The following is a 17,338-nucleotide window of genomic DNA, read 5'->3' as shown; positions in this document are numbered from 1 at the left end:
ATAATAATAATAATAATAATAATAATAATAATTGACTATAATAATTCATGAAATATTGACTAAATTCATTATAATGGAGAACAATGAATCATCCTTAGGATGATGCTGGGTATTGAATGTCCAGGATTTATATTTCTGGTATAGATTGCACATATTATGTGACTTTTAAACATTTATATGACTTTGATGGAGTTCTACAGCCAAATATGTCTCAAACCTGACCTTTAACTTTAAGATGGGTAATTCAGACAAGTTCATATTCTATGATAGTGTCATGACGACATTGTTTCAGTATCACCCCATAAAACCGTACCACAGCAAAACCCCTAGACTTTTCATGTGGTCTGATTTGGTCAATTGGTCTTTCTAGAGTTTGCTGTATCTCCCACCTCTCTCTATCTCACACACGCACACACACACACACACACTCACTTTCAACCTGAATAGTTATCATTCTTGTGGGGAAATTATGAGCAAATACTTTCAGACACGTGTCTGCCTTAACACTAACAGGCAGCATGTCAAAGGTTTGCTGTTGCAGACACACAGTGGTGTTTGGCATGCGCTGTGCTGGAGGAAGTGGCAAAGATCTCTTTTTATAGCATTAAAAAAGTGACATAAAACTGTAGAGAGTGTGTGGAGAACTTCTGCTTTTTCATTGTGTGTGTATGTGTGTGTCTATAGAGGAACTATGAATGGATGGATGTGTGATTTTTTTTTATTTTATGATTCTTTCTTGAGCAATCATAAGGCATTTCAGTCATTTGAAATTCAGTAGCGCCCCCTCGAGGTCTATGTGTCAATACCATGTTTTTTTTTTTTTGACAAAGGATACCATTATCATGGTATTTCTGGAGCACATCAATAAATATATTAAATAGATTAAAAACCAGCACTAAATCGATGAAAATAACATTAAAGACATTTATAATGTTACAAAATGTTTCTCTTTAAAATAAATGTTGTTCTTTTGAACTTTCTATTCATCAAAGAATCCTGGAAAAAAGTGATCAGTTTCATCACCACACACAAAAAAATACTGTTTTCAACACTGATAATATTAAGAAATGTTTATTGAGCAGCAAATCAGCATATTAGAATGATTTCTGAAGGATCATGTGACACTGAAGACTGGAGGAATGATGCTGAAAATGCAGCTTTGCAATGCATCATAGGAATACATTACATTTTAAAACATATTACATTTAATAACGATCGATAATAAAATCGAACCCAAAGTTACACGTTCGTGTATAGCTATTAGAAGAAGAAGAAAACACATTAACCACTTTAGTATATAATACACATAGGATTTAGAATTTGCAAGTTAAACCATGCTAGGATAAAAATAAAAGAAGAAAAAAATTCAGATAAATTTGTCTGTGCATGTAAGTGTAAACAATCTGTCATTCATAAAGTCACACATGCGTAACCACACGCACACCTATTTTTACGGTCAATGACTCACACACACACACAAACACATTGGTCGCGGTAAACCACATCATGTATGAAATGTGCAGTATGCAAAAAAAAAAATTCCAAATCAAGTCACCCTCCTTCATTATTTCCACGTTCTTCTTCCTCTACATCTTCCGGGTGAAAAATATTTTTGCGATGACTACGCATAATGTTATACAGACATCTTAACGAAGAGAAATTCCGAATTTTTGCCATGCAAAACTTAATTAGCAGCTAATAAAACAGTGCGGTCATGGAAGAAAGACAGCAGCGAATCTCTTTCTCTTTTTGATGTTGTGACCGTGTAGCTCCAGTCAATCTCGCCAGCACTGGCAGACTTCAGTCTCAGCTCGTAACTGCACAATGCAGACCACAATCACCTCAGCAGGGACCAGGATAATTGCGCTGGATAAACTTTACACACACATTCGCACAATAAGCAAACACACACACGCCACCAGGGTTAAATAATCAAAACACCACACACTCCAGTGATGGATAAACAAACATCTTCCCCCCAAAGTTCAAAACAAAGTTTCCACATGTGGAATACAAGCCTACAGACACGTATAGTAGGGTGACCAAACGTCCTGTTTTCCCAGTACATGTCCTTGTTTTCAAGTCCTGTCCTGGCCCTAATATAACAATGTTATATCCATACAGAGGGGGAAATTAATAAAGAATCTTTGAGTAAACTTCGAGTATCATTTGAGTATCTCATTGCCGGGCCGAGTGTCCTGGTTTCCGGTCATCAAAATATAGTCACCCTAACATAGGCCTACATGCAGTAAATGAATCTGATACTGCATGTAGGTTATATGTGTTTGTATGCTTGTGCAAGTACACTTCACTGTTCAATTCAGCTCTCTAAAAGGGTGATTTACACCTGATATCAGTGACATTCACTACCGTTGAAAGTTTGGGGTCGGTAAGATTTTTTTAATGCTCACCCAGGCTGCATTTATTTGATCAAAATACAGTAAAAACAGTAATATTGTGAAATATTATTACCATTTTAAAACAATTTTCAGCATCATTCCTCCAGTCTTCAGTGTCACATGATCCTTCAAAAATCATTCTGATATGATGATTTGTTGCTCAAGAGACTTGTTATTATTCTCAATGTTGAAAACAGTTGCTTAAAGGTCTCATGGCATGAAATTTTTCATTTTATGGTTTTTCAACATTAATAGGAGTTCCCCTAGCCTGAATATTGTCCCCAAGTGGCTAGAAATTTTGATCCGTGTAAACCGAGTTCTGGCTGTCTTTCTCTGCCTTTAAGAAAATTACAGCTCAGATGAGCTGATCTTGAATTTTCCTGTTATGACGTCATAACAGGAACAGTTACCTCCCTTTCCTTACTCGTAACTCGTTCATCTCAACAGCTCGTCCCCTTGGAATTATAAGGTTCTATCTGACGTTTTTGTCAAAATTGAGTTATTCACATATTCTTATTCTGTGACAACTTATTTACATTATGGGATGTTTTTTTTTTAAAGTTGTGTACATTTTGGGACTTTTTATTGAAAAACAAAAAGGTTCTATCTACAAAGTCGAACTCTGACTTGGCTCTATAAGGTTCTATCTGCGTGAGCCAATCAACACTTCGAATGTACAGAAGAGGACCAATCAGGATCAACTTTATAGGTCGTGTCGCCGGCTTTTTACTTGACAGGAAAGATCGCAGACACACAATATCTGTGAGAATTATGGCACACAACGCAAAGTTTTTAAGAAACCTCAAGATCGACAATTTTATTGACGATCTTGTCAAGGACAGCAGCCCGAATTCCAGGCATCATATAGTCAGTGAATCATTTTTCAATGATTATTAAACTTTATGAATTAATTTGTTGAAGCATGTCTGTTTTCTTGCAGCTTTAAAAGTCTTAAAAGGTCTTAATTTTTACAATATTAAGCCATAAAAGGTCAAATAGTCAACAGTTTAATTGATGGGGTCTTAATTACAACAATAAATGTTAGCATGTTATTTCAGCCATACTGATGTCTAGAGAGAAAGCCATTTTACCTGGCCCACTTTAGGTGGAATAAAATCCTGCTCAGATGTATTACAGTAGCTGCTTTCTGTCTAAACAAAAGAAAGATTAACAATTTCTGCAATAATGTGTTTAATTACCCACCATATTGGTACCAAAAATTAACATCTGCACTGGACAAAATATTTAGACCTACCTTGCTTAATTTGAAATGTCCTAAATACATGGAAGTACTAAAAATATGAAATAAATGTCAAAGGATAACATTTTACTTTCCAACACATGTTGAGACATTGTTACAACATTATTTTTATATTTAATGTTCAAATAATGTTTTGGCAGATAGAACCTTATAATTCTAATCGAAAAGTGTTTTTTTTTTATTAGAAGGTTCTATCTGCATTTGACCAATTCCAAAAATCCCCATTTACAATTTTGAGAGGATTGTGATATTGTATATTTAGAATACATTTAGGGTCCCTGTTATTTTCATGTTTGAAAGAAACTTGTTCCCCATATACATTTTCCTATATGTAATGCAAAAACTTTGAAGCTCAATATCTCAAAACTGCTCAGAACGCAGATAGAACCTTATAATTCCAAGGGGACGAGCTGTAATGGTACATTACATGTGTTACAAAGTTGGAATTCAATAAGGAGGAAGACGGGCTCGGCGTGACTGAGACTCGTGTTTATTCAGAACTCTCAGATACAAACAAAATAAACTTACGCTGACAGCGCTTTCACAACTCAGTAGTTACAATAACTTTGTTAGCAATCGCTCCATCTCTGGTCCATTGATGTCCGATTCGTGAACGAATCGTTCTTTTGAACCGGTTCTTTTTAGTGAACCGGTCGAACCAGTTCACAAAATTGGACTGAATCGTTCTAAACGGTTTGCGTCTTGAGTCAGCGCTGATCCATCATTTACTAAAGTTACTAACTTTCTGACATGAGTGACAATCCCTCCGACTAGAAATAAACTAATAACCTGAAGTATATGCTAGTAACTACAAAAGTTCACTGAACTGAGACGTGAACTCAGGTCCATTCGTCTCTCTGGCAGGCTCGTGCCTCGTAGACCTTGTTAAACCACGCCCCCTCCGCTACAAGATCTGATACTCATTTCAAATGCAAAAATGTCAGCCAATCACAACAGTGGGCGTTTTTACTGAAGTCTCACAGCAGACACGCCCCTTGAAACAGGGCATTCAGCCAGAGGGCAAACATCAGTATAGAAAAAATGCTTTTTATTTCTAAATTATGACATTTTATGATGTAAAAATCCATGCCATAGGACCTTTAATATTGTTGTGGAAACCATGCTTTGATGAATGGAAAGTTCAAAATAACTTTTGTAACATTATAAATGCTGTCACTTTTGATTAATTTAATGCATTGTTGCTGAATAAAAATATTAATTTCTTAAAAAAAAAAAAAAACATGAGACATTTCTATATAAAATTGAATAAAAACTGCTAAATAACTTTATTTTCAAGGCGATATGTGGATGCAACTTTCTGACATACAAAACAACGATTTCATGTGACGACAATTTAACATGCGAGTGATGCGACTGTTTGAAACGTTCATGCTTGCATATTGCATATTAACAAACTATTTTTAAAAATGTAACAGGCTGTATATATAATATGCATTATATCCTATGCTAGTAGCCATTCTGAAACATAGCCAAAATGGCATGACAGCGTAGACTGAGGCACTGTCCACTTTCAACCACTTCTGTCCTGAATTCTTTGAGGGGCAGGTAAATGTATGGGCCTTTTCAGATCTTTCGATCTAATGGACAAGAAGAACACAGAGCACAGAGACAAAAGAAAAACATACGGAGAGCAGCAGCTTTCATTTCTGCTCTGAGAGCCGCAAGACTCTGAGTGTGTGTGTGTGTGTGTGTTTGAAATCAGGAATGGTGAGAGAACATTGTGCTTGGTACGTTTTTCATCTTCAAACCATGGGTCTCCAGCCGACAAAGTTTAAATCCCGTCTGCCTAGCGCATTTCCCATAAGATGGTAGATGGTCTTTTGTGGCTGTTCGAACACATTCGACCACTGCGTCTACACTAAAGCAATCCGGTGGTCTAATGCGTTTTCGACTACCTCTGGAAGTGGTCGAAAGTGGACAAGCTCAAAACGTTTTAGACCTCGTTTACACCTGTATTTAACATTGTTCACTTGTGGTCCGATCGACCAAAACACATCTTAGGAGTAAACAGGGCTGTAATGTTGGAGGTTCTCTTTTACTGTGTGCTGGTGCTTCAAATAATCCAGAAGGCATTCACTTTCCTTTAGTTAATGAATAATACCTAACAAATACACTAACTTTAAAGACAATATGGTATAACAACAATGAAAAACTACTGGTAGAGGAACTCCGAAGACATTGGGGAGAGTACATTGTGAATGGGTAATGCTGTTGTGTTTAGTGTCGAGGATGTGTGTGTGTGTTGAGATGGAGAAGTGACGGCGGGGCTGGACGGGCTCAAGGATCCGTGGGACTGTTCGGGTGAAGGAACCGATGGGGACGTGATGGTGGAATTGTCCGAAACATTGTCCACTCCCACGCTCTCCTGATATAGACAGTTTCTCCTGAATTTCGCACGGGCATTCTGGAACCAAACCTGCAGAAAATAAAGCCATCATGAGGGTTTGACATCATTAGGGAATGAGAGATTTTAGGTGTGTTTGACTTCGGCTGTGGCTAGATTGAACCGACTGGTGAGATTTGCCGCTTGCAGTCGGTGGAGGGGTTGAAATTGGTCAAGTGGGACACTTTCTGCTTCCCAGCGTTTGCATCCTTTATCACAGATGAAGTGGATTAGATGCAATATTTGTCAAATACACAGACGTTTCAGATGTTTTCATGTAGCAATAGACTTTTCATTCAATAGTTCATGTACTGCCTATACTTCTAAGCTGCTTTATTCTTGTAAATACACCAATCAGGCATAACATTATGACAACATTATAATGCTGGTTCTGATAGAAAGGTGTCAGAATACACAGTGCATCACAGTTTTTTGTGTATAGAAGCAGACCAGTCAGGGTGCCCATGCTGACCCCTGTCCACCGCCGAAAGCGCCAACAGTGGGCACGAAAGCATCAAAACTGGACCACGGAGCAATGGAATGAATCACGTTTTCTTTTACATCACGTGGATGGCCGGGTGCGTGCACGTTGCTACCTGGGGAACACATGGCACCAGGATGCACTATGGGAAGAAGGCAAGCCGGCGGAGGCAGTGTGATGCTTTGGGCAATGTTCTGCTGGGAAACCTTGGGTCTTGCCATCCATGTGGATGTTACTTTGACATGTACCACCTACCTAAGCATTGTTGCAGACCATGTACACCCTTTCATGGAAACGGTATTCCCTGGTGGCTGTGGCTCTTTCAGCAGGATAATGCGTCCTGCCACAAAGCAAAAATGGTTCAGGAATGGTTTGAGGAGCACGAGTTTGAGGGGTTGACTTGGCCTCCAAATTCCCCAGATCTCAATCCAATCGAGGATCTGTGAGATGTGCTGAACAAACCAACCGATCCATGGAGGCCCCACCTCGCAACTTACAGGACTTAAAGGATCTGCTGCTAACTTCTTGGTGTCAGATACCACAGCACACCTTCAGGGGTCTTGTGGACTCGACGGGTCAGGGCTGTTTAGGTAGCAAAACTGGGACACACAACACAATATTAGAAAGGGGGTCATAATGTTATGCCTGGTCGGTGTACAGCCCCTGTATGGACAAGAATAATGTTCAACATAACCTACACTATTAAAATACAAATAAAGTTCTGTCTATATATTTTGTTTTATTTTGATAAACGTATAACTAATAAACATTAAGATTAGAAATTAGAAATATTTTTTTTTCTTAGTGTGAAGGACATAATAATCTAAACTACTATAAAGAAGATTTTGTTCAATGGAACGTTTCTATGGATGTTAAAGGTTCTTCATAGAACCATCAATGCCAATAAAAAAATTATCATTAGCAGAACTGAAGGTGTCAGAATAAAACATGAAACGCATGTCCGGCCAATCGTGAAAGAGTTGTGTCATCATCAGAGCTCATGCAGCCGCTTTGGAGAAGCTGCACATGAACCAGCTGACTGCTGTCGAATCGCTCTCGTGCTGCTTTGATGGCATAGGTCACAGACGGGTGGTTAGCACTGCCTCAATACACTGCTTCATGTCAGATGCTGTGGAATCTTGTGTCCACCATGGATATAAATAAAAAAGGTAATTGTGACTTTTGATCTCACAATTCTGACTATTTTTTTAAGTTTATATCGCATATTTCTGAGTAAAAAAGTCAGAATTGTGAGATAAAAAGTCTCAATTACCTTTTTTTAATTTCGAATTTATCTCACAATTCTGAGAAAAAAGTCTGAATTGTGAATTATATATTTGGAATTGCGCGTTATGAAGTTCTGAATTGCAAAGAAAAACTCAAAATTATGAGAAATAAGTCAAAATTGGAAAGTTATATAATTATATACATTTTAAATTTATAATTCGCAATTTAGACACAAGTCCTACTTTTTCATTCCAAGTTTATATCTTACAATTGTGAGAATTTTTTTTTAGAATCTGCCAGATGTAAACTTGCAATTGCAAGAAAAAAATCTGAATCGTGAGATAAAAAGTCCCAATTCCCCAATTTTAATTGGGAACAATTCCTATTCCCTTTTTCCGTAGCTCCGAATTAATTTATATCTCACAATTCTGGGAAAAAAAGTCGAAAAAAAGAATTGCGATTTTATAAATTTGGAATTGCAAGAAATAAGTGAGAATAAAAATAAAAAAAACGGACAATTCCTACTTTTCTGTAATTTCAAGTTCATATCTCACAATTCGGAGAAAAAAAGTCAGAATTGTGAATTGTAAATTTGGAATTAGGAGTTATGAAGTTCTGAATTGCAAAGAAAAACGAAAAATTACGAAAAATAAGTCAAAATTGGAAAAAGAAACATATATATATATATATATATATATATATATATATATATATATATATATATATATATATATATATATATATATATATATATATATATAAAATTTACATTTATAATTCCCAATTTAGACACAATTCCTACTTTTTCATTCCAAGTTTATATCTTAGAATTGTGAGAATTTTTTTTAGAATCTGCCAAATGTAAACTTGCAATTGCAAGAAAAAAAAAACCAGAATCGTGAAATAAAAAGTCCCAATTACCCAATTTTAATTGGGAACAATTCCTATTCCCTTTTTCCGTAGCTCCGGATTAATTTATATCTCACAATTCTGAGAAAAAAAGTCAGAATTGCGATTTATAAATTTGAAATTGCGAGAAATAAGTGAGAATAAAAAAAAAAAAACCGACACAATTCCTACTTTTTTCGTAATTCCAAGTTTATATCTCACAATCCTGAGAAAAAAAGTCAGAATTGTGAATTATAAATTTGGAATTGCGAGTTATGAAGTTCTAAATTGCAAAGAAAAACTAAAAATTACGAGAAATAAGTCAAAATTGGAAAAAAATATATATAAAATTTACATTTATAATTCGCAATTTAGACACAATTCCTACTTTTTCATTATTCCAAGTTTATATCTTACAATTATGAGGGAAAAAGTCAGAATTTGCAAGAAAAAATTCAGAATCGTGAGATAAAAAGTCCCAAATACCCAATTTTAATTGGGAACAATTCCTATTCCCTTTTCCGTAGCTCCGAATTAATTTATATCTCACAATTCTGAGGAAAAAAGTAAATTTATAATTTGCAATTCTGACTTTTTTCTCAGATATAATCTTGCATTTAAAAAAGGTAATTGTGACATTTTTATCTCACAATTCTAACTTTTTTTCTCGCAATTGTTATATCTACATTCGCAATTATAAAGTCCGATTTGTGAGAAATAAACTCGCAGCTTAGAAAGAAAAGAAAAAACGCTTTAGATAAAGATAGATAAGATAAAATCTTGCAAATTTTTTTTATTCCATGGTCAAAACAAGCTCCCATAATTGCCATTCAGTCTGTGCAGTCTGAACACCCTTTTTAAAAATGAAAACAAGAAAATCTGACCGTCAAAGGAGTCACATGATCCATGTTGCAAATTTTCTTTAGTAACCTAAAAATAGTGCTGAATCTCAGAAATGTCTTATTCATTTTTCTTCATAACATTTATTTGTTTCAAAATGTTACATTCGATTTTTAATGCCACATTTTCAACGTGGTCTCAGACTTTTGGAGCCCACTGTATATCTAACTCAAACAGAGGTCATTTCTGTTCAACACACGGTGATGTTTTTCTGACCTGGAGCACACGTTTGGTGAGGCCGGTTTTCTGGGAGAGCTCTTTGAGGTCTTTGGCATCTGGATTGTGATTGTGGGTGAAGAAGGACTGCATGCTCCGCAGCTGGTGATGCTTGAAAGACGTTCTCATGCGTTTGGACTTTTGACAGCTCACTCTCTCCGACAGGTCCACACCCATATCGCTCACATCTAGAGCACATGCACACAGTTAATCATCACTGATATGACTCACTCAAACACTAAAGGCCAGGGCATTAACAATAGCAAACACTGTCTTCTCATTTTCATCTTCTGCACACATTTACTTGAGCACAAAGTTCCAGAACTATGACGATTTACGACATTTTTTACCGTTTTGTGTAGAACATGATTTACTGAAGTCAATATCTATATTTAATCATTTGAAACAATTGGATTTTATTTTTTATTTGTGTATTTGTATGACTATTTTTGTAAAAAAAACTATTACCATTTTTATTCTGTTAATCCCAAAATTGAATATATACATTACTGGTCAAAGGTTTGGAATTATATATTTTTAAAAGTCTCTTATGTTCAAGGCTGCATTTATTTTATTACACAAAAAAAATATTAAACAGCAACTGTTTCCAACATTGATAATAACCATTATTAATAACTGAGCAGCAATTAGAATGATTTCTGAAGGATCATGTGAAAATTCAGTGCAAGGAACTGGTTCTTTGAAGAAGTACAGCATTTTCATTATTAAAAAAAACACAATGTAAAGGCTAATGTGAGCGCCCACATAGCTACAATTAATGCATCCTGTAAGTTTATGAAAATATAAAAATATTAGTGCTGTCAAATTGATTAATCACAAGTAACTTAACATTTTTGTGTTTACATTAGGGGTGAGCGGGGCACAACCTAACACAGGGTTAGTTGTAACAGTGTGCCGAAGTCGGCAACTTTCTGCAGAGTCAATTGCTACAGACCTCCAAACTTTGTGTGGCCTTCAGATTAGCTCAAGAACAGTGCCTAGAGAGCTTCATGGAATGGGTTTACATGGCCGAGCAGCTGCATCCAAGCCTTACATCACCAAGTGCAATGCAAAGCATCAGATGCAGTGGTGTAAAGCACGCCACCACTGGACTCTAGAGCAGTGGAGACGTGTTCTCTGGAGTGACGAATTACGCTTCTCTGTCTGGCAATCTGATGGACGAGTCTGGGTTTGGCGGTTGCCAGGAGAACGGTACTTGCCTGACTGCATTGTGCCAAGTGTTAAGTTTGGTGGAGGGGGGAATATGGTGTGGGTTGTTTTTCAGGGGTTAGGCTTGGACCCTTAGTTCCAGTGAAAGGAACTCTTAATGCTTCAGCATACCAAGACATTTTGGTTCCAACATGACTGCGCACCAGTGCACAAAGCAAGGTCCATAAAGACATGGATGAATGAGTTTGGTGTGGAGGAACGTGACTGGCCTGCACAGAGTCCTGATCTCAACCCGATAGAACACCTTTGGGATGAATTAGAGCGGAGACTGAGAGCCAGGCCTTCTCGTCCAACATCAATGCGTGACCTCACAAATGCGCTTCTAGAAGAATGGTCAAAAATCCCCATAAACACACTCCTAAATCTTGTGGAAAGCCTTCCCAGAAAAGTTGAAGCTGTTATAGCTGCAAAGGGTGGGCCAACTTCATATTAAACCGTACGTACGTATTGAGAATGGGATGTCATTAAAGTTCATGTGCATGTAAAGGCAGGTGTCCCAAAACCTTTGGCTATTCATCGCAAATAATCGATTTGACAGCACTAGATAACGCTACAATTATGCTAATATCTAAAATGCATTACCTGAATTATAAGTGCCATGGTCAGTTGCATCAAAATGTTTCCTCTTCCGGGCCCGTCCTCGGCGCACAGGGGTCCCTTCATTGTACGAGCTGCTCTCAGAATTTGGATCTACTGGAGACACGTCTGAATAATACAAATCCTTATGGCATTCCCTCTTTAGCATCACCTCGAAATGTACCCGACAGTACACTGACGTCTCTCTCATCCCGTAGTGATCTCCAGTGAACAGCACTTTGTCGCAGGTGGCACAGGAAAAACAGCTCAAGTGGTACACCAGATCCCTGGCGCGCATTACTATCTCTGCAGCAGAGATTCCCAGGTGACACCGTGCACATCTTTGCGAAGAAAACCTGCTACTTAAGAGAACACATCATTGTTGGCTTTATTAAGAAGCTTTTCACAAGTGTGAACTGTGGCAAGTTGTCACAGAACAATGGTATTTAGCATAGGTAGCCTAACCTATCTTCTAAAATATTTTTTAAGATGTTGTAGACTTCTTTCAGGGTTTCTTCAGGTTTTGTGATGGTAAATTTAAGTCTTTTTAAAGACCAAGTAAAAAAAATATAATTAAGGAATGAAGGGAACACAATAGGCTACATCAATGTTCTCCAAATTGTAAATGTCTAGGGAGAAACACAATAGGCTATTTTAGTTTTTTTTCTCTGTCAAAATTAAGTGAGTTTATGATGAAAACAAGAACATATATCTGCCAATGGGCTCAGAAAAATCAACTTAATTCAAAGGGAAGTTTTTAGACATGTGTTTTTTTAAGCATAATCTCACTTCAGTTTGATGCAAATGCTTAATTAAATATTGAAGTAAATGTATCTTGATTTAAGGAGGTTTAGATATCTGTACTGAAAAACAGGACAGAAATACTGAGGAAGATATGAATTGTTTTGCAATACATGCAACATTTATAAGACCCTATATTATATAGGTTTATGAATTCAAGACTTTCTGCTCTGATTTAAGACCTTTTTAATGCCTTAAGAGTTTTTAAACTTTAGATAATGAAATAGCCAACTACAGCTGTTCTTCTCAAATCAGTCAATAAACAGCAGGTTTACATTGTGACATAGCCAACATTGCCGCTATAAAAACATGACGCGCTATTGGGGTTAAAGGTCAACGTTTGTTAAATTAACTGCATCTTTTTTCAGGTTGGATAATGGTGAGAATTCAACCATTTTTTCCCACAAATGAACCTAAATTAACCTATACGCTGAGAAATATTCGCTGGGGTAAAAGCGTGACAACTAGCAATGAGGCGAGTAACAATTTGGTCTCATTTCGGTGTTAAATATGTTCAGCTAGTAATACATTTATTTTACCTGTAATAGTCCTCCTTACAGTAAATGTCTCCGTGTTTGCTGAAGCACGTGAGCTCTGACTCCAGGTCAGCGTGGCACGCGCTACATTTCAAACAGCGCTCGTGCCAGCGTCTGTCTGCCGCGAGCAGGTAGAAGCGATCCGAGATCAGCGCGCCACAGCCCGCGCACACAGGGGACTCACAGCCCTGGTCCTGGAACACCGTTAAACATTTACCAACGTTATCAAACATTTGTCATATGTTTTTACAGAATAACTACTTTCACAATAAATGTAGCCTATGTAAGCCACTCTTGTTCTGCATTAAAGGGATAGTTGACCAAAAAAAAAACATTCTGTCATCATTTAGCCACCCTCAAGTTGTTCCAAACCTGTGGGAATGAACACAAAGGAAGTTTTTGGAAGAATGTTTGTAAGCAAGCAGATATAGGTGGGAAGTGGGAAAAAATACTGTCAATGGCTGCTGAGAATTCATACAGGTTTGGAACAACTTGAGGGTGAGTAAATTATAATATATATTATATAATATCCCTTTAAGAATATTGCCTTACAACCCCAGTGAGCAAGATAATGGGGACTATAGTGAGAAAAACTCACTAGAAAGATACAAAGCAAACGTATACAATTCCGGAAAGTATTGCAATAAAGGAGAGAAACATAGAAATTAAACTGAATGTTCATTAGACTTTAACCATTTTTGCTTTGACTTTTCATTCTCTGAAATTTTTCTGGGGACCCCTAGAACCTTCTGGAGAACCCCTGGGGGTCCCCGGACCCCAGTTTGAAAACCCCTAGACTAGATTACTGTAATATATTACTACACTGTAAAAAATTATTGTGATTTTAACGGTATTTTACTGTAAAAATGCTACGGTGAAAATCAGTTAATTGGTTAACAGAAAGTTTCCATACTATATACGGTGAATAATTGTAATAGATCTAACCTTACATTTAATTTAATTGTACAGTAAAATACCTTTTTGGAAGTGAAAAAGAACAAGTCATTGTGTAATTTACAGTGAAAACCCGTAAATTGATATATTCCCAGAATTCCTTGCGTGACACTTCGCATTTAATGGATTTTCATTGCAATAACTATGTTTCTTCTTTGTTTTTTCTAATCAGTTATGTACTTTAGGGTTTTATGTTACATCTGATGTTGTTAAATTAATGTTTATTGCATTTTTTAAATTTCATGTGTTTTACCATGATGGTGTTTAATGACACTGTGCACCTTCTATATATGAGTATTGTCCTCCTAAAAGCTGCTTGTGATGAGCTTTGATTCATCATGTGACTCTCATCACCACTGTGATTGGTGGTTGTCAGTATATATCAAAGGTACATAACAGATATTAGTATTTCAATAGGTTGGTAATTTAACATTATTTCAGTAAATTAAATATGTTTTTTTTACCGTAAATTGTTTACAGTGTGAACATAATCATTACAATATAAACCTTTAAATTATATGGTGCTGTCCCTAAAATCCTAAAACGTTACTGCCATATTTTTTACGGTAAAGTTCTGGCAACCACAGCTGCCGTTTTTTTACTGTAAATTTTACGGGGATTTTTTTTACAGTGTAGCTGGTTGTCCTGCATCATCAATAAACAAGCTACAATTGGTCCAAAATGCAGCTGCTAGAATTAACTGGGTCAAGTAAATCATATAACCATATATTCCATATCAATTACAAAGTTGCTACTGACTTATAAGTTCCTAAATGGTTTAGCTCCTGTGCATTTAACCAATCTTTACCCAATCCATCCCGCTCTTTAAGGTCACACAGAGTGTTTTCACATTTGACTCCTAAACTCTGGAACAGCCTTCCTGATAACATTCGGGTCTCAGACTCACTCTCCCAGTTTAAATCTAGATTAAAGACGCACCTCTTTAGCTAAGCACATGCATCTCATAACCTTGTTCTCCAGTTAGATCAGATCAAATGCACATGATTATCTTTTGCTTGAAACCTTTTGAACAGCAGCTATGCTAATTATTTTCCATTTGCTTTTCTGTCTCTACCTCACACCTGTGAAGAGATGATGCCAACACCAACTCTGGATCAACATACACAACTGACAAATGTTCTATAGATTGTAATCATGATCACAACTTAATAACTGCTTCAACGAGATCATTGTATAAATAAAATATGCCTATAAATGATTATATGATGTTAGCAAGCATGATTTGTATTATCTTAGAACTGTACATTTCTGATGGATATTACTCGGACAGTCACCTCATTATGTAAAGCTGCTATTCATATAAATGTGAATTTAATGTATTTATTTATATGAATAAACAATGTTTTGACGCTTTCTACCATTTAAAGCCTATTTATGGTTTACTGTCTGCACACTGGGTGCCATTCAAACTTGTGTATTTGAAACATGATATAGAATTGATCACAAACCAATACAAATATATAACCTACAATTGTCACTTTAATAAAGTTAAATGTAAACATTGGTCATTCTAATAATAATGAGTTTTATTTTCAATATATAGGCCTACACCCTTAAAAATAAAGGTGCCAGGAAGAACCAAGAAGGGTTTTGCACAGCGATAAAAGAAGCAGTTTTGGTACCCTGAAGAACCATTTTGTGAAAGGTTCTTTAAAGAACCATTCTTTTCTAACAATTTTATAGTCTAAAGAACCTTAATGCACAACAAAGAACCCTTTTTGCAATGGAAAGTTTCTTTGGATATCAAAGGTTCTTCATGGATCCATACACCCCACCAAAGAACCTTTATTTTAAACACAATTGTCACTTTTCATATTAATGAATAGTCTAAATATCGACTTTTACAAAACTGTAAACAATGCTTTAGGTAAATAATACATACAATAAAAATGGACTTCAAATTCTAACATCAAAATTAACAGGTCTAATAAACTCAAAATCATTATTTAACATGATTCAATAAACTGAAACTTGCTCAATTCACCCATATTTCATTATTTCACTTTTTACATTGCTGCAAATTAAAAAAAGTTTTATTTATTTATGCATCATAAGAGAATAAAAATTATCCGCTTACTGATTCATTGTTTTCCATGTCGATAGCAGCTGATAACTCCTCTCCCGCGGACAAGAATTAATATTTTACTTCCTTTGAGTGGGAAATGATGAGATGTCTCCAAAGAGGTTATCCATTTGCTCGAGGATGTTCTATGTGTCTATCTATCTAATCTGTATTTCTATCTCGAATGTGTTTAAAGAGCTTGTCCAAAACTAACTTACAAATCAGTCTAAATAAACTGCAATCAGAAACTTTGTTTGCAATAACAGATACCCGAGTCCAATTGGAGGATGTTGCGCGGCGATTCAGGTTGAAGCTGGGGGTTGTCACCTGTGCGCGTGCATGTCTTCATCAATAATAGGCTACCCCGGTCATGGAAGTTGTCTCTAATTGTAGTCTTGTCCGTTTCCATTCGGTAAGAGTGGAAGGGGTGTAGTTACATGCGCGCAGTCTCAGGGTTTGTGACGATCTGTCGATTTAAACAGACTTTTAAATAAGGCTTTTCCGCGCGCTGAGACGGCAGCTTTTGTTATCGTTGTTTGCCCGCGTGCACCTCGTAGGCATGGATCCTGAATCATGTTAATATGACTAAGTCAAACTGAATGTTTATAATGAACGTCATTTTGGGAGTCAGTTATGTAGAAATAGCTCCTTCGCGTTAAACAATGTTTGTTGCTTGTACGATATTCTATTCTATTCTATTCTATTCTATTCTATTCTATTCTATTCTATTCTATTCTATTCTATTCTATTCTATTCTATTCATACAACAAAAATGCAGTAGGCTATACGTGCAACCCGGGTATAGGCTGTCATCCAATTAGAGCTAGCCTGAGTTACTTTTATTGTGTAATAGCCTAATGGAAATTTTGGATACATATGCCTATTAATGGATAGTCTGGTGCTAAAGAATATATATATATATATATATATATATATATATATATATATATATATATATATATATATATATATATATATATATATATATATATATATATATATATATATATATATATATATATATAGCAGGCTATAACCTATTGCAGGCATTATTTAATCTGAAAAGTTTTCACAACATTCAGAAACAATGTTTGTGTGAGGGTTAGGCTATAGGGGTATGGCCGGATATGCTAAATAGCATTATTTTTGGATGAAGATCTTTGTGTTTATGAGAAGTCTAAAGAAAGAAAAAAACAATACCACAACACTGCAGCAACCTGAAGTCTGAAGTTTATTTCACATCAACAGGCTCCGTATGGCAACACCATCACCACTGTAGGATACATTCATAAAGTGTACCACAGTAGTTTTAGACTCTGACTCAGTCACTGCACTCCTAACAACAAAAACATCCGCACTGACCATCTGTCACACAGCTGTAA

General features: G+C 36.2%; 2 protein-coding genes across 2 annotated transcripts in view; both read right to left on the bottom strand.

Annotated features, from left to right (window-relative positions):
• LOC307137479 (uncharacterized protein) overlaps positions 1–17,338 on the bottom strand; it is an 890,992-nt gene that overhangs the window by 750,487 nt on the left and 123,167 nt on the right. The gene's annotated exons all lie outside the window — the stretch shown is intronic.
• Positions 4,136–15,989, bottom strand: lhx2a (LIM homeobox 2a; the record flags this gene model as incomplete). The annotated part of the gene is made up of 5 exons (XM_079834602.1): positions 4,136–6,097; positions 9,777–9,964; positions 11,589–11,941; positions 12,923–13,113; positions 15,972–15,989. 5 exons carry the CDS (start codon positions 15,987–15,989, stop codon positions 5,834–5,836), a joined length of 1,014 nt encoding a protein of 337 aa, XP_079690728.1. The 3' UTR covers positions 4,136–5,833.

This window comes from Gobio gobio, assembly GCF_949357685.1.
Source record: "Gobio gobio genome assembly, chromosome: 14".
Lineage (NCBI taxonomy): Eukaryota > Metazoa > Chordata > Actinopteri > Cypriniformes > Gobionidae > Gobio > Gobio gobio.
This window is presented reverse-complemented; position numbering and strand designations above follow the sequence as displayed.